At 38.9% G+C, this 23914-nt stretch overlaps 1 protein-coding gene across 1 annotated transcript; it reads right to left on the bottom strand.

The window, feature by feature from the left end:
- Window positions 1–651: 651 nt before the first annotated feature.
- On the bottom strand, window positions 652–14548 carry LOC113164875 (sodium/potassium-transporting ATPase subunit alpha-1). Its single transcript, XM_026364406.1, has 23 exons — window positions 14409–14548; window positions 12560–12670; window positions 11881–11940; window positions 11406–11507; window positions 11142–11243; window positions 10917–11030; window positions 10543–10677; window positions 10105–10222; window positions 9318–9586; window positions 8928–9236; window positions 8605–8739; window positions 8167–8359; window positions 7894–8069; window positions 7500–7636; window positions 7184–7334; window positions 6906–7074; window positions 6631–6785; window positions 6411–6534; window positions 4908–5053; window positions 3105–3235; window positions 2703–2804; window positions 1638–1729; window positions 652–844 (listed from the first exon to the last, which is right to left on the bottom strand). The coding sequence occupies exons 1-23, from the start codon at window positions 14418–14420 to the stop codon at window positions 816–818; spliced, it is 3072 nt and encodes a 1023-aa protein (XP_026220191.1). The 5' UTR covers window positions 14421–14548; the 3' UTR covers window positions 652–815.
- Between the last annotated feature and the right edge of the window lie 9366 nt (window positions 14549–23914).

Genomic DNA, 23914 nt, shown 5'->3' with positions numbered 1-23914 from the left:
AGGACCGTTGAAGAGGGTAATGCTGAGACATGGGTCAGTGGACCTGACTCACTGTTATATCTACTGATGTCGTAATCCTGGCTCCATTTCCTGTCTCGTGCTTCCTCCCACCTTCCTGTTTTATGCTTCCAGCTTCACTAATCACCTTGATTGTTTTTTACCTGTGTCCGTTTTCATTGCTTCCCAGTCACACTCCCTTGTCTAGTATCTCGCCTCGTTTTTTTGGTCTTGCTTCTGCCTTGTGTTTTTTGGCTCTACTGGACTAACCCCTTTGACCCCCTTGGACAGTTCTGTCACCCTGACTCACCCTCTGTTGCTCCCTTTTTCTTCTTGTTCTTTGGCTTTAGAGTTTTGTTTTTTTCTTTTGTACCTTTTGCCACATGTTTTGTACTCACTCCAAACCACGTGGAGAACGCCAACTTGGCACCCACCATTTTGTACTTCACGACTAGAATTCTCAGAATTCCTGGATTCCAGTGTTTTTTTTTTTAAATCCTGTATTCACCTCCATCACATTTTCTTGTAATGATAAAAATACTTTCTATTTATCAAATCATGTCTGGTATTATGATTAGGTCCTGAAGCACTAGAATTCTTGGAAAAAATGTAGTTTTTACCATTAGGGGGAAAAACGTCCAAGCAGCCTCGATGTACAACAGTATGAAAATGTTTTATTATGAATGGCATAAACATAGAGATCCTTCATTTTTTCATGATTTGTGTTCTTGGGCTCTGACTAACATCAGATAACAAATATCTAACATGGCAGTAAGTAACAGTGAAACCCTGACTGCTCCTTCCGTGACTGTGTTGACTCAGTAGTATGTCTCACTCTCCAACCAACCTAGAAACCAATAGAGACAGAATTAGGAATTAGGAGGGTTTTGGGGATGTTTTGCTTCACATTTTTCGATCTTAATTCTTTTCTTTCACAGACAAATTTAGGAAAGCGCTACAACCGAACGGCAACTTGGTTGTTGTTGTTGTTCTTTTGTTGCCTGCTGTTCTTTTCTCTCTCCTTCTTACACTCACCCCTACCGGTCGAGGCAGATGGCCACCCACCCTTAGCCTGGTTCTGCTTTTCCTCTCCACTGTCGCCTAGTTCTTGCTAAAGTGGGGTTGTTGGTTTTCTATATAATTCTGTATACAGTTATATTTTGTAAGGTCTTAAACCTTGAACACTGTAAAGGGCCTTGAGATGACTTCTGTTGTGATTTGGCACTATACAAAATAAATGAATTGAATTGCTGTTCTGCAAAATCTCCCTGAGAGGAAACAGTTAAAATGATCAGCTGACACTGACTTGTTCCTGTAGCTGTCAAGGTAGACGTCTGTGTACTGGGTCCTGTGTGCTCATGTGGAATCATGATTTAAACTTTTGAGTTGAAAATATGAGACTTTACTAAGCCCAGAGTTAGAGAGAATGTACATGCACACAACAGAAGGGTAAAAGATTTCTTAAATTTTTTGAATTGCCTTAGTTCTCAGGTAATTTTTTCCTTTTTCCGATCTGGCTGTAGCTTATTATTCACTATAGTTGGGCAACGTTTTAGGGCTCAAGGTTTAGCAGATAAAAATGAGTCATACAAAGCCTTAAATGTCTTGGAAAGCAAAAGAAAAGTCAGAAGAGGGCTTACCGCCAGGTTTTTTCCTGAGGATATATTTTCTGGTTTCTTCATATGTGAACAGAGTGATGGCGAATGGGAAGGCACAGAACCACCAAGTCGGCCTAAGATGAAAACACACAGAGGGAGAGAGTAAGTTACTGAAGACAAGCAACTGTGTGTAGAGGAGGCTCAACTAGTAAGTACTGTACCAACCACTGCACAGATCTTTCTGCCATTTTAGTTGGAAGTTAACACAAACTCTATAACGCATAAATGCTAATCCAAGGGTTCAAACTGTACATTATTTTGCAAAGGTGATCTGTTAGTTTCTCTAATGTTTGAGTGCTGCTTTACAGTTTGTTTTGCAGTATGTTGCATCTCATGTATACAGAAAAGAAGGTAAATCAGGAGGGAACTATAACCATTTGAAAAATAATTTCAAAATCAAATACGATCAATATAATTTAAAATGCACAAGATCTAATACCAGTGTTAACTAAGTATCTTAACTGGAAACAAATGAAAAGGTGGTGATGAAGAAAAGAGAAGCAGCAGAAGGGAAAAATTCAAAACAATAATGAGAAGAAAACAAGGAGATTTGAGCTGTGTGTGAACCTCCTGTGCTGAGCTAATGAGCTTAATATGCCCTTGCTGCTTTCTGTTTTTCTCTGTTGGGTAAAGAATCTCGTTTTAATATCCACATTTTTAAGTAGATAAACAACTAAAGCAGCACTGACTTCATCACGAGGCAATCCAAATTAAACAATAAACCTAATGACTATTGAGCTCATAAATCCTCCTGTCCGTGTGAACAGAGCAGAATATTTCTATGGAAAACGACGTGATGTCAGCCACAAAACCCACAAACAGAAAAGTTATGCTCTGCTGAAAATGTCCTGGGAAGCTTATCGGCAGATTAAAGATAACAGATTGTGGATAATATTTACCTGCGTGTTGTTCTTTTGTGTGTGTACAGTATGATGAATGGAAGTGTGGGTGTGTTGTTGTGTGTGTGTGTGTGTGTGTGTGTGTGTGTGTGTGTGTGTGTGTGTGTGTGTGTGTGTGTGTGTGTGTGTGTGTGTGTCATTTACTCACTTGAGAGGGTACATTCTGAGGGCCATATCCATCCCTGGGCAGTATGACAGGAAAGTAGCCAGAGCCGTCTCCTCAAACAGACCAAAGATGAGGACGTGGTTCCTGTAAAAGAAAAAGACTTCACATATTATACACAACTCAGTCAGACTGATGCTCAGAGAAATCACGGTGCTTCTCTTTATTTGCGTACTTCAGTCAATCTTTCTTTATCTATCTCAACCAGTGTTTTTTTTGCAAGAAACATGCAGGAGTTTCTGCGTGTTAAACACCCTCCAACCACCACAACCACCTCTTTACAACTGGCTTTCCTTTAATAAATGTGGAGCTTTGTTCTTTTCTTCTTGCAGTTTAGTTGCACAGGAACATAACTATCAGGAGACAGCATTGATAATGTGTACGTACTTCATTCCTTGGTGAAAGATGGAGTTCCTCCTGGTCTTCGCGATGATCAGAGTGAACCAACGGATGACCACGATATTGACGAAGTAAGCTGTGTGGCAGGTGAACTCTAAAGCCCTTCTTTGGTCATATGTCTGAAGAATAGACAATGAAAGCAGATTAGAACATTTTCACTATTTACTTCTTGAGAATTAACTATATATATGAAATATATACTGTACATGTATCCCCAGAGTTGTTTTTGAATTTTCAATTTCAGTTCCGCTAATCAGTTAGTGGTAACATCACCGCCTCCCATGTGGGAGACTGGGGTTCAAATCCCAGCCGTGGCCTACCTCCAGTAGGCAAGACCTCCTCATGCTGCCCTGCCTACACTTGTACCTTCTACCGACTTGTAAGTTGCTTTGGATAAAAGCGTCTGCTAAATGTAAATTCATTTCAATTTTATATGTAGAGCGCTTTTTACAATTGACATTGTCGCAAAGCAGCTTTACACAACCAAAGAAACTATGGAAGTTTACATGAACAGTAAATGTGTATGAGTCATAATAATCAGATTGTCCCTGATGAGCAAGCCGAGGGCGACAGTGGCAAGGAAAAACTCCCTGAGAAGGCAACAGGAAGAAACCTTGAGAGGAACCAGACTCAACAGGGAACCCATCCTCATATGGGTGATTACATACTATGTGTTAGGCAGCAGGCAGTTCATTAATTTGCTCTGGTTCTCAGCAAAACGACGGGAAGGAGTTCAAGTATCTTGGGTTCTTGTTTATGAGTGAAACATGAGATTAAAAGATCGATGCATCGTCAACTGCAATGTAGTCTGTGTACAGGTCTGTGGTGATGAAGGAGGAGCTGAGCTCTCACCTCATGACCAAAAAGACAAGGTCCCGGATACAAATGAGTTTCCTCTGCAGGGTGACTGGTCGCACCCTTAGAGATAGGATGAGAAGCTTGGTCGCCTGGGAGGAACTCGGAGTAAAGCTGCTGCTCCTCCAAATAAAGAGGAGCCATCTTAGGTAGCCTGGGCATCTGTTTCGAATACTTCTAGGACGCCTCCCTGGGCAGGTTTTCCAGATGTCCCACCAGGACGAAGCCCCGGAGAAAATCCAGGACAAGTTGCACGGATTATGTCTCTCAAAAGGCCTGGAAGTGCCACAGTAGGAGTCTGGGGAGAGGGAAGTCTGGGCATCTCTGCTTAGACTGCTGCCCCCACAACCCAGCCCCAGATAAGCGAAAGAAGATGGATGGATGGATGGATGGAGGGTTGTATTTGTATTGGTATTGTAGAGAAGTGCCCTTATTTTGGATTAAATAGTGGGTTTCTAACTTATTAATTGCTAAAAAATAATTGTCCTCCTAACATAATAACAAAACATCATTATTATAATGGGTTTAACAAGTACAAGGGACCAACATAATACTGAAAATACACGTTTTTGTGTGTACACCTTTCTTTGTACTGGAATTCTTTGTCTGCAGTATTTAAATAGCAAGGCCAATTCATTTTGTTGCTGTACTCTGACGACATTTGGGTTTTAGACCAAAAGATGGATAAGAGATGAAAGTTCCGAATTACATTTCCATGAAGAGACATTAAATAATATAGAATTATATAGAATTATAGTTCCTTTCTATCAGGCAGGCATAAGAGGAGGAACACAACTCACAAATGAATTGACCTTGCCATTTGTCTTGTTTGAAATCTTCTAAAAAGTAAAATGATAGACCTAATTAGAGTGACAGTTGTCACATGTCTGGGGACAGAAAATTAAAAAGGTTACCAGTAACATTTGCAATACTGACCCATTCCTGCCCATAGCTGTCTTCCAGGTTGTGTATATGTTTGTCGTACCAGAACATCCTGAGTCCCACCAGGTCCAAGGGGCGGAAACCATTTTCACTCATGATAACAAAATATACGAAAAACCCACAAGTGGCCTGAATTGTACCTATCAAAGAAAGAGATAGATGTGGCAAATGACTAAACAATCATGATGAAGAAGACAAACAACACATAACTGCTAATAATAAATATTGTTAAGTCAACATTAACATAACTTTCCACAAATTGTTGTCTTCTACAGAGCAGAGAAGTGTACAGGAAAGAATGTGGATGGACATAATGAATATTACATAATGATGATACTGATTATTAAAGGATAAAGCTGGTATTTTTTTCTACGGTCAACATTAATGAATGTAATGAATGTATGTCCAAATCGAAATACTGATTTGTAAGAGCAGAAGCAGAGTGGAAAGCGAGGGAAAGCAGAATCTCAAATCTAATTTGAGCTTTCAGGTCATTGTTAGAGCTTCGTTCTACTTTCAAAATAAAAACTGGGAGAGTGGTGTTTTCTCACCACCAGATGGAGACAAAAGCAGCATTTTGTGTCTGTATTTTCAGTTTGTTGTCAAATTACTGTGGTAGAATTTTTTCATATTGTATCGGCAGCGTTTGCAACTTTTATTTTATAGTCAGACGCTGGATTTTCTCATTTAATACCTTCAACAGAGAAAATGACTGCACATTTGAACATGAGAATATGAGTCTAGTATGCTGTATGAGTCTCAGCATAATGCTGTCAGAAATTTGGGCTCTGGCCTGTGTTGGGTTTACTGTGAAATGATCTGACTCCATGTGGGTGAACTCCAGAACGTGGGTTTAGTGAAAACCCTGTGACTGTTCTTCTGGGCTCTTAGTTCCCAGAAAACAGATCAATTAAACACTGCGGCAACTTGCTCTGTGAACCTAAACTGGCATTAGGTAAACAAGCATGCACATGGTTGGGATTACACACTTAAAAATCTGACTCTGCACTAATAAATCTGTGCCTGCTTGGTCTCAAGTGCTGACTTGAAAATGGTGCTCTTTAAATCAAATAGAGACCGTCTTCACACAAACAAAATATATTTTCAGAATAATACAGAAGCCCAAGATTAAAAGTGGATCAACTACGCAAAGTAAAAAATAGTTGCTGTTTATTTACTATAAAGTATGTTCCAGAGCATGCCCAGTGGCCCCTGCATTACAGGAACTCCAGAGTGTGAAAGTGATCGCTATTATTAGCCTAAGTGAACTACAGTACCAATATTATTCATAATGCATGACATGCTGTATAACCATGTGGTCTATTTTTGGGTAACAATGGAGCTTTATGGCTCAAATTAGTAAGGTAATATCAGAAGTCAGAGTATAATATGTTGAATGTTTCAGTGTAATCATGTGATTTGTTGAGTAAATCAGAAATTCACTGGTGTTTTCCTAGTTTAGGATCATTTAAGTTAACTAAAAACACTGTTGCTTACCAAGTTGTCCATAGGCCACACTGATGAGCCTGTAATTTACCAGTTTGTCTGTTTTTGCATTTCTGGGCTGTCTTTTCATGATGTCACTCTCAGGTGCTTCATAAGCCAGGGAGATAGCAGGGACCTTTAGACCACAAGTAAATAGCACAGAATTTATCTCATCATAGCAACATTTGTGAGGTGAACATCATGATACAAGTAAAAATAAGTCCACACTCACCAAGTCAGTTCCCAGGTCAATAAAGAGGATGGTGATGGTTCCCAGAGGCAGAGGGATATTGGCGATGGCAAAGAAGAAGAAGGGTGACATCTCAGGGATTTTACTAGACAGAGTGTAGACGATGGACTTCTTTAAGTTGTCAAAGATCAGTCGGCCTGAATAGTTAAAATTAAAAATAGTTAAATTAAAATTAACAATGTCAGGAAATAAATAAAATCACTGTTAAAATGAGGCATTTCCACATTTCTCCAGGAAGCTGTTGGTGTATGTCTTACCTTCTTCCACACCAGTAACGATGGAGGCAAAGTTGTCGTCCAGCAGGATCATGTCAGCAGCCTGCTTGGAGACGTCTGATCCTGTGATACCCATGGCAACACCAATGTCGGCCTTCTTCAGAGCTGGAGAGTCGTTCACACCGTCCCCTGTCACAGCCACAATGGCTCCCTGCAGAGAAGTAATTATTGGTAATGCTTGTTTTTAGATGCAATAAAACAGACATATCTGAAAGCTTTCGATCCCAAATCATCTCTGTGAAAATATCTTTGATGCTGACCTGTCTCTGGCAACCTTCCACAATAATCAGTTTCTGCTGAGGGGAGGTTCTGGCAAAGACAATTTCAGTGTGGTGTTTGAGCACATCGTCAAGCTGCTCTGAAGTCATGTCTTTCAGCTCACCACCATGGATAACACATGCCTTGGCATCCCTGGAAGAGAATTAACACCACCTTTCAGATGACAGTTTTAATACTAATCCCTATTGTATAACAAGGGAAGTAAAAACCAAACTTGTTCGGACAGCAGACAGTCTTTACTCTGGCTTAAAAAATATGATCTAAGCTAGTGAATGAAGCCTTAGTGCATGTACTAACCTGGGGTTCACCTCTGAAACAGCTACATTCAGACGGGCAGCAATTTCATCAACTGTCTCGTTGCCTTCAGAGATGATGCCCACACCTTTAGCAATAGCCTTAGCTGTGATGGGATGATCACCTGTGACCATGATAACCTGGGGGAAGGAGGTAAGACGCAAAAATTCAATCTCAGGATCTTGAATTATAGTAAAATTACAGCAGGCATCTTGCTATCACCTTAAGCAAATTCTCATTTTTTGTATAATACGAGGTCATTAAGAAATTCACCTTCAAAAGTAATCATAAGTAATGAGTTGACTTAACCATTAGCTTGTCAAATATAATTTTTTCAGGTTCCTGAATAAACAAATTTCTCTGGGATTCAATGGCTACCTAAAAAAGACTTAAATACCTTAATTCCAGCACTTCTGCATTTGCTGACAGCATCAGGCACAGCAGCACGAGGAGGGTCGATCATGGACATGAGACCAATGAAGCAAAGGTTCTCTGTGGGGAAGTTCACTTCTTCAGTATCAAAAGCAAAGCCCTCTGGGAACTGGTCATCAGGCAGGCTGAAATGGCAAAAACCTGTGCAAGAGGAGGCAAATGCTTGTCAGTCATTTAGGCAAGGGACTGGACAGTTTACCACAAACATTTACTGCAACAAAACTGAGCTAGAACATACCAAGAACTCTTTCTCCAAGTCCTCCTAGCTCTATGTAGGCATTCTGGAAAGCTTCCTTCATCTTGTCATCTAGAGGCTGCACGTTGCCATGGATCATGATGGTGGAGCAGCGGTCCAAAATCCTCTCTGGGGCACCTTTCATTACCAGAAGGTGCTTGGTCTCTCCAGGAGTTGAATTCTTGTGGATGGAGAGCTGTGGAACAAAACAAACTGGATTAAAAAGTTTGTTGTTTTACATAAAATAATTAATATAATTATTTGTCAAAAACAGTCCAGTAAAGGTCACCTACTCACTTGACATCATCCCTTTACCTCCAGTGCTAACCATTTCGTTATTGGGTTTTGCTCATTTTTGGAACTCAATATTATGAAAACTGTTGCATAATCTGTACCAGCTGTAAAGAACGCACGCTAAACAGAACGATGTGGATGAGTTACCTGGTATTTGTTGGTAGAGTTGAAGGGGATCTCAGCAAGCTTGGGAGACTTGTTTCTCATTTCTTCAACTGAGCCGCAGCACATCTCAATACACTTAAACAAGGCAGCTTCTGAGGCATCACCTACTACCTCTCTCTGTGAATTCAGAAAAAGAGTTGTATTGGTGGATCACATCACATCACATTTCTTATTTATCTGCAATATACTGGATAACAGTGGGAGTAAATTAAGCTTTGTTTTTGTTTCCAACCAGGAAAGAGACACTGTTAATATCAAAAGCCAATGTTATTGAAGAAACATTTAGAAGGAAATATTGCTTTCACCTTTATTACAGGAATATGATCCTGTCCTGCAAGGGCTACAGCACGATTGCAAAGTCCAGCAACTCTGGACAGAGAAGTCCAGGTGGCTGAGCTCTTGTCAAAGGAGGCCCCGTCCTGGTCCTCTGTGGTGTCCGCTTCATGGATCAAGTTGTCAAACCACATGTGAGCCACAGTCATCCTGTTCTGGGTCAGAGTGCCGGTCTTGTCTGAGCAGATGGTGGAAGTGGAGCCCAGCGTCTCGACGGCTTCCAAGTTCTTCACCAGGCAGTTCTTCTTGGCCATACGCTTGGCAGTCAGAGTCAGACACACCTAGACACAGGAATCAAGTGTTTGTACTGTAGGTAATTAAGCTTTGCATCAACAAAATTAGAGAATGACATCGCAACTCACAGTGACGGTAGGAAGAAGACCCTCTGGTACATTGGCAACGATGATACTAATGAGAAAGACAATGGCCTCCAGCCAGCTGTATCCAAGGACAATGGAGAGAATCAAGAAGGTAACACCCAGGACGCCCGCCACTCCAGTGATGATGTGGATGAAGTGTTCAATCTCGATGGCAATGGGAGTTTTACCAGAGTCCAGACTGGAAGCCAGTGTGGCAATACGGCCTATGACGGTATTGTCTCCAGTATTGATGACAATTCCCCTGGCAGTACCTGGAAAGATTTAACATTAGTTCACATTTACCAGATGTTATTATTCAAATTAGTTAAACTATGAATGATGTACTAAAAAGTTGGGACTTTTTCTAAAATGTAAAAATTGAGTATGTTGCAGCCAACAAACTCATGTTTTTTTGTACTTTTGGTTCCAGTGAATAAATCACAGATCTCGGTTTTTATTTCTTTTTAAAAATAGTACCAGATTTTCTGGAAATGGGGTTAGTTAATTTGGTTCTTTAACACCAATTAATCTTTTCTACTTATTTCATGCTACACATTGTTAATAAACATTTAATATGAATTAAATCTACTATTTATCAACATTTAACTATTACTCACATCAGAGACGTATTTTGCCAACAACCTGCTCTTCTTAAATTTGTAGATATGAATCATTTTCAGGCTCAATTTCCCTGAAGTTTTAGATTTAAGGTTATTGTAATTAAAGCTGCACATGAAGTTATTTTACCCCTGTTGTCTTTATTTCAACAACTAGTAGTTATTTTCTCTACCTTCAACACAGCTAGTGGAAGAGAAAGCAATATTCCTGGTTTCCAAAGGGTTTTCGTTGGTGAATTCTGGGCTACGAGTCTGGGGCTCTGACTCGCCAGTCAGGGAGGAGTTGTCCACCTGAAGACAGAAAATTACTAAGAACAAAATGCCATCAAGAAAAGTGTGAAAGCCACAGAGCAGTGAATGTTGTTTTTGGCTTTTGAAGACAAAAGATGATGACACATTTTGTCAATTTTAAATCTAAGGAAGAACCATGTTTTGATGCCTGAGTCAAAGAAAATCTAGTCAAAAACTGATTAAGATGAAGAAAACTTCAGTAATGACAAACAGCATCAGATGCTAAGCAACTTTAACCATGACTAACAGAATATGTGGTGAGTAAAAAATGATTTCTTTTGTCTTTGTAGTGTCCACTTGAAAATACACAAAAATAACACCTTGCAGCCATGAGCAGAGATGATTCGCAGATCAGCAGGGATCTTGTCTCCACCTTTTATCTCCACTAAATCTCCAACCACCACTTCTTCGGTGTTAATGCTCTTCTTCTCACCATCACGGATCACCAGTGCTTGCTATGAAACCAAAGGAGAAATGTACATTTCTAGGGAATTATCTGAGGATAACAAATAAACATACATATAAAAATGTGCGGTTGGTAATAATGATGAAGTAATACTACTTCTTAGCATCAGGCAGTAATAATATTCTATACTTTGTCTACATCACTTAAATTCTGAGCCACTCATATAATTCGACAAGTAATAGTTACTAAATAAGAGTATCACTGGTACAAAAATCAGAAGCAACTCACTTGAGGGACCATGTTCTTAAAGAACTCCATGATCTTGGAGCTCTTGGCCTCTTGGAAGTAGGAAAAGCAACCAGTGACGAGAACAACAGTAGCAAGCACCAGACCCAGGAACAACTGCATGAACAGAAAAAACAGGTAATTACCAGGTAATTATTGGAGACATTACTGCTTTGAATTACTTTACAGATATAGTAAATGGCATATACACTATAAAGTCCTCCTCACATTATCATACAACTTTTCTTCTTCTGATGTCATCTGGATAGCAAAAGCAATGAAGCAGAGGATTGCACCAATCCACAGCAACATGCAGAAACCACCAAACATCTGGAAACAAGATAAAAAAGGATTCACGTTAAAAAAATATGTTGGTTTCATTGGCTGCAGGGAATCAGTTTATTAGCATTTCTAATAAGTTGAGTGTTTGAGCTGAGTTTGTGTTTTGCATGGTACATATTGAACTACCAACTGTCATTTTCAGATATTTACCTGTTTGCAGAACTTGACCCATTCAGGTGTGGTGGGGGGAGGTGTGAGGACATTTGGGCCATCTCGGGCTAGGATCTCTTTTGCTTTGGAGGACAACAGACCCTTAAATAGAGACACAGAGTAAAGAAAGGGTTAATCTGTGCATGTTTCCCTACACCACACTACCTACAGCTATCCTCACTAAGATGATGGTGGATTTTGGTTGAAACAAAAAGAAATGTAAGATTTGGAGAGAAAAGAAAGATTTGGTGATGAAGATATTGTGAGTACAGAAAATATAGACTGTAAACTGTCTAAGAAGAATATGATACACAAGAATGCACAAGAAATTCCAAGGTGTCACCTGCTCATACTGTGATTTTCTCTACGTTCTGCATTTATAAGCCTCTGTGAAGCTGCCGGTAGCAACTACCATGCTGATGAGGCACAATCACACTCAGTCAAAAACAAACACATACACAAGCAGAGTGCTTACCCTGTTTACATCGGTTCCATGTTTTCTGCTAAGGTCTTCCAGGTTTAACTTGTGATCGTCCTGTGGAGAGAGAGAAAAAAAACATGAAAGATCACAGAGAGCACAAAGATGATAAAGCAAAATGAGCCATCTGATCAGGATCATTCATGCATGGTGGCCTATACAGAGCAGACACAGTAAATCTACAATCCACTGATGACTGAAGACTCACAGCCAAACATGAGGGGTTAGCTGCACTGAGCTTAGTTACATATGGACTCATCCAGCTAAACAGTCCGTTCTGCTGAATCAGTGTCATCCAATTGATTCAGTGATATTTGCTCACAAGAGTCTCACACACATATTCATGTGTTTGACATTGTAGAGCGAGTTGCACTCCTTCAGCTGAATTTATATCAACATTACACATGTTGATCTGAGAAGCTGTTGTAGTACTGAGGCCAAAGTAGAAGCTGTAAATTAATAGCAGTGAATGTTAACATGTCCTGAATAAGACTGTCATTAGGTATTAGGCAAGCAAGATGCATGGGAAAGACATGGTTTGTTCAGTTCAAAAGTTACATGCAAGTTACTAACACAGTTCAAGTCATATCTGAGTGTTTTGGTCATCTAGAAATAATGAAATTGTCCAAGTCACGTCACTAAAATAAAACAGTTTCACCCCTGTATATGTACTCACCATCTCAAGTTCTTTCTTCAGGTTATCGAAATCCTTGTTCTTTTTACCTTTCTTGCCCTTCTGGTCCACTCCATCTGAGGTGGCTGCAAGTTTGTAGTCATCTTTCCCTTTCTGGATTAAAGAGAAGAGAGACAGCATAAACTACTGTACAATAATGTTCTTAAGCACTGTCGTGAAAAAGACACATATGTGTCAACGTAGTCCAAAATAAAGGATTTAAGACTCCATTGTGATGATGATTAATATCAGGTTATAGGAAAATAGCAGATATTTTCACATAGCTAATTTACATATGTGTTATGTATATTATTAAAATGTATATCTCATGTTTTGTGTGTTAGCGCGGAAAGGTTAAAGCTACTGTATCTGAACATTTATACAAAAAGGTTTTTTTTTGCTCAAAATATCTAGTGTGTTGCCTAAGCCTAAAAGTTAAATGTTGAATGTCAAAACATCTTGTCCCAGTCCATTTACTATAAATATGTCCATAGAGTACACAATTGACATCATCAAGATTTCCCAACATCTTATAGGACACTTGAGGCTATGAATAGTAGTGATTTTGTGTTTATGATAAATTACTGTATGTTGGTTCAAATTAAGTAATTGATTACTTCTGAGCTGCCACTCCAAACTCACACACACACTTTCTGAAAATAAATTGTAACTATATATATATATATATATATATATATATATATATATATATATATATATATATATTGTGTTATATTTGTCTTATATATATATATATATATATATATATATATATAAGACAAATATAACACTTTGTAAATACTTTTCTCTTCTCTCCTAGAAGAAAATCCTGAAATCCATTGCTCATCAAATAAGCTAATAAAATTGCCTAGACTTGTCTATTTAATTACGCCTACAGAACTCAAGCAAATTGGCTCACATTCACAAAATGTCTCTTTTTTTTGGAACTACTCAATAAATTATACAGACATGTGCACCATCATCTCCTTCCCTATTAACAATAAAATAAAAAAAGAAAGCCAAATTAGAAAAAAAAAGCCGGGACTTTGGGATATAGGGACGGAATGTATTTCAAATAGCACTTTTAGGATAACAATGACCGTTCCAGTTCCACAGACTAATAAGTAAAAATCATTAACACAAACCCAAAACGTAGAATTAATTTCAACTAGATTATTTATTAAATAAGAACAATTTTACTTCTTCAAACACTTCTGGACCATCTATCACAAAGCCAAGCCACAATTAGGGTCACTAAAGTGAGACATTCACCAAGCCATCACACATTGCCAGTATCATCACCAACTTGCTAACGTCCTAACCTTTTACATTGTACAGGGGGACAAGAAAAGGTTGCCCACTCTCTCACCACCCTATTCACCATTTTCATTTAGCCTTAGAAGCAGCTATGCATCAAAGCATCAGTGCAAAACACAGAACACACAGTATAGCATTAGTATTTATGTAGATGATATATTGCCATTGGTCTTTAAGCATGGTGACCACTGGGCAGATGTGTAGGCCAGAAATAATGACCTGTGAGTCATTTTCACAAAAGATTGTTCCAAGGCTGGTCGAAAATATTGACCTGCGAGTCGGTTGATCCAAATGATAGGTCAGAATTATGACATATAAGCCACTTTGTCCAGAAGCACATCAAAATATTTGTCCCATGAGAGTTGAGTTGAATGCCAAGCGCTTCCCCAAAAGCAGACCTGAGAGTCAGTTTGGTCAGAGTCAGGTCAAAAAATATTCCCAAGCCAAAAACATTATAAACACTGTAATAAACAGCCTAACCTAAACGCATCGACTCTTAGAAACCAGACCAAACCCTGACAGGTCCAATACTTACACCTAGTCCCATGGTTGCAATGCACGTCTTAGAAAGGCAGTCCAATTATGTTTTTAAATTGCAACTTTCTGACAGTGCCTCTCTCTCTGCCCTGTGGTGCTGCGTCTTCCACACTCCCCAGAGCAGGGCAGATGGGTTGATTTACATCAATTTATACTCACAAATGACTCACCTGCCCTCAGTGGAGGAGCTTGGGGTGGAGAGGTGAGTTGGGGTCAAACTAGACAGGTGAGTAGTAGTGTTGTGCAGTGGGGGATGAGGTGTGTACAAATGCTGGAGGAGGAGCGCAGAAGACAGAGGTCTTCAGTTCAATCACAATGTCACCACATATAGTCAATGGCAGGCACCTTAGCTGCACCAAAGGACATTCATGAGCCTGACGTGCCTTAGAAATTCCTGTTCCTGTTCATTGAAACCAGCAGGGAGTAGGTGGGATTGTTCGTGTTGGTTGGCTGGCAGATGTGTTTGATGTAAACTTTCGACTGCTTGTAGTCACTAGACTATTTTTAAAACCAAAGACTTAGGTGACTTCTCATACGTCAAACCAAATGCAATGGCATTGAAAATGAAAACAGCAGGCTTTACTGAACATCGTTTCTCTTAAAATAAATCTGGAGAAACCTGTGCAGTAGGTTGTGCAACTCCATTTTAATACTGCTGCCTCAGTTTTCTGAGCAATGTCTGGTGGCACCAGCATTTCCCATGAAAGTCACACAAGCTCAATGCTGGCAGTGACAATGTCAACATCAGTGCAACAGCTTGCCATTTCAAGTCAACTGTTACACCTGATACAGAGACATATAACATGATTAATCAGAATCTAGCATTATCTAGAGTAACATAATGTGTAGTAATTATGTTGGAACAAAGAATCATGTGCCCAACTAACTAAAACAAGGTTGTATTCACACTGAGTTTTCAGATCCCAGAGTTTTGTTGTCTGTGATTGCCAAACTCCCGAAACTGACTTTCATGAACCAATCTCCAAAATCAATTGTGAAGAATTCAAGGATTTTTTAAATTAAACTACCAGACACAAAAAATAAGGCACTCAAAAATATATGTGCCTGAAGAATAAGACAGCTGAGACAGAAACACTCTTAATTGCCTCGAAGGCCAAATGTGATGCACTAACCACAGACAGACTGTACACAGATTAAATATTGAAACCACATATCAACAGAGTAGCAAAACACAAAGAATGTATTCAGAAATAGAATATGGGCTATCATAAACTAGCAAGATACTGAAAACATAATTCATGTTGGGCAGGCTGGGCTGCTGAAGAAAACTGTACTGAAATGTTTGTATAATGGTGTAAGGGCCCTGAACAAATTAAAGAACTTTAATTCCATGACTTTAAACTCATCAAGAAAATTTCAGACTGCGTCATGAAAATTTCAACTTCAATGAACTAAGAGTAACACTTCCTTTTTTGCTAATCGTTCACAAATTAACCTTATGTATGACTTATGAGTTCCAAACATCTGCCAGAAACTTCTACTAATTCAACCAGTAAAAGACGTCCTGATTTCTAAAACAGGATTTTATATCAGTAAAATGTGCTGTACAATTGGGGAATATGTTAAATCTCCAAATCATCAAGAGTGTCAGCAAGAAATCAGGCCATCACAACAAACAGAGCACCGCTGCTCAGTGCCTCAGTTTAGTTGCTTCACAAGCTGCCTGATCACATTCCTCATTGAACGTCGGGTCAAGTAAATTGGATTTGGATTCTTGTCAGTTTCAAACCATGTGATGATGACGGGGATCGAGTAATCTCTGAGAGATCTATGCATCATTCATGCAGACAACACACACACAGATCCTGCACATCCCTTTAATCTGCCTAAGGATTATGGTTGCAATTAGAGGAATGAGAGAGGGAGATGGCAAGAGAAAAAGACACTGAAAATGAAAGATTGTGGTTGTTGTTATTGTTAGAATTATTTATTCACTGACTGTTAAAGACAAATTCAAAGCTGCAAACAAGTATTTAGAGCTCTATCTGGAGGCAAAATAAACAGGTAATTAAGTCTAACATTGTGCTTCTCATACAATCTTGAATTTTTGCAACCATAAAAGTCTTACTAAGTGAAACATTGAGATCCTCTGTCTCGAAGTCATGCACACAAACTGTACTTCTACAGCCACAGATAGGTTTACAAACAGGAGCACACACTATTTACTACCACTTAATGTCTTCTCACCAAGCTAACTTGTCACAGTAGTAGTCAGGTTCAAGATTCTAAAATAAGGTTCAAAGGAGGATTAACATCTGAAGTCAGGCCTGTAACTCCAGTGTAAAATGCACCAACTACATGCAGGAAACGTTTGAGTGACATGGTAGTGAGAGAAAGTATGGAAGTCATTAAGAGAGAGAGAGAGAGAAGGAAATGTGGGAGGAGACAAGAGACAGAGTCTGTGTGTGATGGTAGTGGCAGGTCTGCTTGTTCTAGAAAAGGACACGTGCATCTCACAACAAACTGTTTCGTTGAGGTGGTATCAATTAACGTCACTATTATTTATGCAACTCAAGATAAGAAAGCTCCGTCTTGCAGCTTACAATCTGTACATTTTGTTTTGCTTCTTAAGTGTAAGTGTTAAACTTATGACGCAATGCTTTTTCTACCCTGCATGTTCCACTCCTTTGGTTGTACAGCATAGAGGCATGTTTGGTCATTATTGTGCAACAGCCCCTCACTTCCTTCACCTTCATTTACTCACAACGCTTTCATGCAATGGAGGTTTCACTATGATTGCCCAATAGAAGTTTATTTGGTCACACTCACACACAGTCTCATTTTTATCACCTCATGGAACATTACATTAAGGTACATTCATTTCCCAGAGACTCACCCTAACAGTAATGACTTTCCACATGGGGACCAGATGCTGATGCCCAATGAGGAAGGAAGTAAGAGTGTGAGTCTGTAGTCAGATTTAGGTGCCCACAGTGTGAGTAATACCTCATTGACTCCTTCCCTCTGTGAAGACTTTTCCCTGAGGCCATCACAAACTTCCCTGATGGCCAACAGAGTATACACACACACACACACACACACAAACAAATAAACACAATGGAATCTGTGTTAATAACAAACGGCACCATTTGAAAGAGAGAGAAAGGAGTGATCTATGATTGCAGGTGCTTTGATATATTAATTTATGTTATTAATAAGCATCAAACATTTAAAGAGCACAGACAGACTAGTTTGGAAATCTGGACCATCTCAGTGCAACAAACCTGAGGCCAATACAAAAAGTGTTTAGCTAAAGTGAAAAAACCTTCTAAGGCACAATCCTTAGGCTGATTAGGCTTCATCACTGATGAATATGTTCTTTTATCTCTCAATGGACAATATATTGATCTTCTGATGGCTAAATGATTATTACCTATTATCTCCTTGTTGCTTCATCCTGATGATGGTTTTAAAGTTAAACCGAAATCCTGAGAAAAAACTTGGTCCCAATTAACCAACGTTGACATGGTTTGAAGTATTTCTTAGTGGCTCTTTTCTCACGGTGGGAGAGGACATGCGAAATTCATTCATATCTTGCAATAGTCAGGGTATCACCTGTATGTATTGCAATGCAGTGTTCCGCAGTGCGAGTTTACGGCTATGTTTATTTTTCTTGTATGACCTAATCTGCTGGGGCTCTAGAGCATGTAAGTGACAATAGTTGAACAGGTAATCTTAACTTTTATCTTAATTGCTATATACAAGAAATAGGATGGTTAAAATGTGTATGTGCCAGTGTATTTGACCCTGTGTAAAAACAAATCAAAATCTTAAAATTAGTCCTTAAAACTCATACTGTGGGACAGCACAGTGCAGTACACACAGGTGAACTAGAAAGCCCTGTAGTTATTTATTTTGTGGAAAATATTTTGTGGCCACTTGGAAATATCTAGGAATTGAACATATTCTCCCTGAAAAATGTTGACCCCGTTAGGAATTAAGAAATTTATGAAACTCTGGTTAGATGGTTGGCTAGAATACACTTTCAATAGGCTTTTCCACTTTGTTAATTTGATGTTAAGGCTTACATATAGATCCTTCTCCACCTTATTGTCCTTGACTTTATCCTTGTTGCTTCTGTTCAAGTAATGTGTGTAATTCTTGTCCAGTATTTATTCGGATGGTTATTTTAAGATTTTGTGTATTTACCCATTACAGGATTTGACAAATGTAGTGAATTAAATAGCACCGTGGAAATCATGGAAATGTCATGAGATTATCAAAATGTCAGTATTGGCTTGTTTATACAAGTTATACAAGATACAGGTAAAGTGAAAGAAAGACTGTTCCAAAGCTTTGGTGCTGCTACAACAAAGACACAATCACCCTTCCAAACTATTTTTGAAGGAACAGTCAAAAGTAGTTGATTCATAGATCTAAGACACCATGAACTATCATGAACTATCACGTGAAGAGGAGTTCTAAACTGTTTGGGAGCCAGTTCTTTAAAAGCTTTAAAAACATAGAAAAGAATCTTAAACTAAATACAATATTTAACAGTAAGCAAATTGAGTGACATCAGGACAAGGGTAATGTTATTTCATTTCCTTGGTGCAGTTATAAGTCTGGCAGCATATTGCATGAGCTGTGACAGAGCAGGCTGAGAGACACCAAAGTACAGAGAGTTACAGTAGTCAAGTCCTGACGAAATAAGAGCTGTAGTGATGGTTTTCTAATTGTTCCAAAAAAGGAATGTCTTACTATTGGCTACATTTCTGAGATGAAAGAAGTTAATGTGCTTGTCAAATCCTAATTTTCAGTCAAACATAATCCCAGCATGTTGATGAATATTTGGTGACAGAGTACCCAAGTTACTAGCTACCTGTTCAGTGACATTAGGTGTACCAAAGATAATTACTTCTGTCTTATTATCATTTAGCTGGAGATAATTATTTGCCATCCAGCATTTAATGTCATGGAGACATGCAATAATAGAATAAACAGAAGCAGTGTTGTCCGGTTATAAGGGGAGATACAGTTGTGTATCATCGGCATAGCAATGAAATTAGATGCGTTTTCTAAAAATAGAGCCATGTGGGAGCATGTAGAGGCCAAATGAAACCTAAAATTGAGCCACTCCACAGTTAAGAGGGGCAGATTAGAAGCATTGATCTTGAATCATAAAGGAGAATGACCTAATCTCCTAAGAATGAGGTAAACCTCTTTTAAAAAATGTGTGGGGAAGTTTTTTGGTAGTTACCAAAAGGGAGATGTGAGATGTCCTCACAGCACGAGTGGCATCATTTTACCATGGTTGGTTAATGATTTAATGTTTTCTTATTTTTAATGAAGCCACGCAATTTAAGATCCCACGACAAGCTGATTTAAACTCTGTAAATAATTTATCAGCATTAGCAAAGTGAAGATCAGGGTATACACTACCAGCGAGTGTAGAGGTCATTTAGGCTTCAGAGAATTCTGACTGTAGAAAGAATTATGGGAAAATAAGAAGCAGGTAGTTCCTGTTATGGAGCAGGATGAAACACACTGGTAAACTTTACACAAAGGCGAAGATGAAAGAAATGCCCAGGTCCTCAACATTGACAAAATGGGCAAGCCGAGAGTCCAGTCCAGTGTGTGACCTTGATTATAATAATAATAAATAATTACATTTACATCAAGTTTGGCAGATGCTTTTATCCAAAGAGACTTACAAGTGAGGTACAAAACAAGCAAATACTAAGCCAAGGAGACAAACTCTAAAGTAAAGTTCTCTAGAAAGAACCGTTTCAGTTTCATGAGGTATAAGTGCAAGAATTTTTTTAAAAGTGCAGTATTTGCAGCTTGTTTTTGAAAATTAGAGTGAGGCAGGTGAGTGTGCAGAGTTGGGCAGATGATTTGACCATCGTGGAACCACAGAGCTCAAAAGTTTTGCCTGGGATCTTTTGAGGTGAGGTGAGGAGACCACAAGACGTCATTCGCTTGCAGAGTGCAGTGAGCGAGAGGGATTGTTGGCCAGGATGAGGGAGTTCAAGGTCTATTACCAATAACTGTCTCAACTGGGAAGCAGGAAGGACAGGTTGTAGAGACAGGGGGCAGAGTGTAAGGAATGCGACTGCACTGGAGAACAGATTCAGAAGACGGGGCAAACTTGTATGTTAGAGTGCATTAAAATCCAGGCCGAAGTCCGTTATGGTCAGAGTACCTGTGAGTGACATCGTTGAAGCCCATGTGAAAAGTTATTCTTTTATATAATTATTATTATCTTATTTTACATCCTGGGAGAGATGGCAATAGATTTTGTAGCTTGTCCAAAACGACAGGAACTGTTGCCCCTGATATCAATAATTCAATATATCCCTTCAGGTAGTAACAAGCGTTTGAAGAGATAAGAGTTTACATACAATGTACTGAATAAGATCATTTACATGAAGTTCAAAGTAAAATGTCTTGGGCTAAAATTATGTTTATGATTTTGCTCACGTAATGTGAAGATCTCTTTCACTCAATACAGGCTGTAGAGTTCATTCATAAGAATTTACAGAAATGTCTCCTTGCAAAAAGAACAGTAAACCCCAGTGAGGACAGGCACACACACACACACACACACACACACACACACACACACACACACACACACACACACACACACACACACACACACACACACACACACACACACACACACACACACACACACACACAGTTTTTCTGATGGTCAGAAATCAAACTAGCCCAAACAAGTTCACCACAGTATAATGAGAACACTCGCTGGACTTTTTGGGACTTTCTGAAATGGGCCAGTGTTACCCAGCAACAGGATCTCATGCACAGTGTACAGGTGTACTGTTGATTTGACAGTGTGTCTGTCTGTGTCATACTGTCTGTCATATTGTCATACTGTATGTATTTTTAATGAAGAACTATCTAAAGTCATAAGCAATTTGGTTACTTAGCCAATCAATAGAACAAGGCGTGCATTGATTTCAGAACACATCAAGAGTATACGGTACAAACCAATTATACTCTAAATAAGTCAATACAGCACAGACACAGAAAAGAAAGTATATGAGCTACAAAGGGAAAATTAGTGACAGCATTTGCGCACTCCAGATAATAAATTCCAACACAGATTCTAATCTGTAGGTAGCGTCTAAGCAGATGTCTAAGCACCAACTTGATGCCTTAAGGTAAAATTACATATTACAGTAAAAAAGACCAAAACAAAACATTTTTTGCCCACTTTCTCGATAAAAATGCAACTAAGATGATGTTTCTCCTAACTTTGATATCTGTTAAGAGTGCAAGAAGGAAAGAATTTGTGCTGAAAGGCCTTCAGGGGCTGATCTTAACAAGGAAAGAGCAGATGGATTCTTCGAACACACAAACTCAGAGAAATGGAAATGATTTGCACCTCTAGGGGCCAATATGACACTGGATGCAAAGTAAAATATTTCCAGATCCACTCTGAGCTTCTGTTGCGGAAAACCTGCTTTTGCATTTAGGCTCCTCTTGCATCTCTGCTGGATAATTCCACCGGCCACACACACGCGAAAAACATCATAAGCACAGACTTGAATCAAGACCAAAGCACAGACTTCTCTCTGGGGTCTGAGATACCAATCTTAGTCTCTTAATAATGGCAGAGCCAGAGAGGTGGATTTACTGTGGTGTGGAACAATGAGACAGAGCAGCCCTGATGGATGTTTTCAGTAAAAATACACACAGTCAGCAGAACTGGATGATCATTCAACTGAATCAATAATACCTGTACAGTGACAGTTCATTCTCCTTCTCACTCTGCTATTGCACTTTCATTTATCACTACACACACACACACACACACACACACTTGAAAACAATTCTGCATGTTGAAAAGAGCCATTGGTGATACTCAAACACACTCCAAAGAGGCACTTTTATTGAAAAAGGGTCATATTAATGAAGGGAAACCAGAATAAGACATATCTAAACACATGTACATATCTCTTTTTTATAATAGTGAATTATAGTTCATTAAACTTAGCCTCCATATAATTTTTATTTATTTGAAGATCAAACAGATTTTTTCCATCCCTGCTGTCTCTTCAGCTCTCTTCCCATCTGTTTGTCTGTCTGTTTCTCTGTCACTCTTTTGCATTCACTTGTGAATGAAGCAATGACACACACACACGTGCACACACACACGCACACACCCACACACACGATGTGTGTGTGGCCTGGGCCGCTGACATTTCACTGCAAGCTGCCAGTCAGAGTTAGATGTACTCACACGAACATACACACAGACACACACTTAAAAACACGATCATACACACTCATACAAGAAAATCTCGTCAGTGAACCAGGGATTTTTCTGCAGCCCAGTTCTCAATCAAGCACACGTGTGCACTGGATTCACATTACATAACGGTTCATTCCCTGCTCTGACTTTCTGCCATTTAGTTACCATGTGTGCAATGATTCACCAAGCTGCAACAGTCTAATATAGCATGAATGTGAAAGTATTACTTAACAATCAAATCATCAAGTAGCTAATAGCTGCTGTAGGTTCCTATACGCACAAAAGTTCTCACGTATTATAGATAGTACTCATTTACACTAACATTTATAAATAGTGCACATTTTGTTATAGGTAACCAAGGCAATGATAAAGCATGATTGGAAAAAGATGCTTTTAGAAACTGATGGATTTCAGTTTCTATCTCCTTTGTCTCCCTTTGTTGGCATGCTGTTTCCTCTTTTGTTTAGTTTGAGATATTTTGATTTAATTAGTCAGAGTTTAGATTAGATAGTTAGAGTTTTCACACAAGATCAACTCATTCATAGAATAAATGTTGTGACTTATCAGAAAGACTGAAAACGTTCAGATGTTATTACAGATCACTTACTTGTTCATCAAACAAACAATGATTTTAGTCTCACAGTAGGCTAATTGGTTTTTAAAATATTCCTAAAGTAACATCTGCATAGACATTTCAGCTCTGACAGTCTAAATATCTGACAGATCAATAGTTTTTATTAAATATTTGTTTTGTGTTTCTTTTCTCTCCACATGCATTTTGGCTGATGAATGTTTTGGATTTTGTAGTTATATATCAAATTGATACTGACATAGTAATTCATGCTACAACTTTCTTTCTGCTGAGTGGACACTTTCAGTTAGACTGAATCAGTAAAATGTCATGAAATAATGACATTGTGTGTGTGTGTGTGTGTGTGTGTGTGTGTGTGTGTGTGTGTGTGTGTGTGTGTGTGTGTGTGTGTGTGTGTGTGTGTGTGTGTGTGTGTGTGTATGCCCGCCCTGCCTTGCCTTAGGGAAGCTACAGTATCATGCCATCCTTATCTCTCCTCATTGGAGCAGCAGGTTCCTGAGAAGAGGGCTAACTTCATCTTTAATGAAACAGTGAGGAAAGAAGTAGATGAGGAAAAGAGGTGAATGTCGAGAGAAAGTTCAAAATTAAAAGACTGGAGGAGAAATCTGATGAATGTGTGAGATAATGTGTAAAAACATCTTCTAGATTAATGAGGTTCCATAAAATA

The sequence above is a fragment of the Anabas testudineus genome, chromosome 2, assembly GCF_900324465.2.
Source record: "Anabas testudineus chromosome 2, fAnaTes1.2, whole genome shotgun sequence".
NCBI lineage: Eukaryota > Metazoa > Chordata > Actinopteri > Anabantiformes > Anabantidae > Anabas > Anabas testudineus.
The sequence above is the reverse complement of the archived record's forward strand: the minus strand, read 5'-3'. Positions and strand labels throughout refer to the sequence as shown.

Bases quoted from the DNA above. Each gene is read 5' to 3' on its own strand.
- LOC113164875 (XM_026364406.1), bottom strand. The intron at 11,508-11,880 runs GTAAGCACTCTG...TCTCTATTTAAG, and splicing joins ATGGAACCGATGTAAACAGG to GGTCTGTTGTCCTCCAAAGC. The intron at 7,335-7,499 runs GTTAGTACATGC...ATTCTCTTCCAG, and splicing joins GTTTCAGAGGTGAACCCCAG to GGATGCCAAGGCATGTGTTA.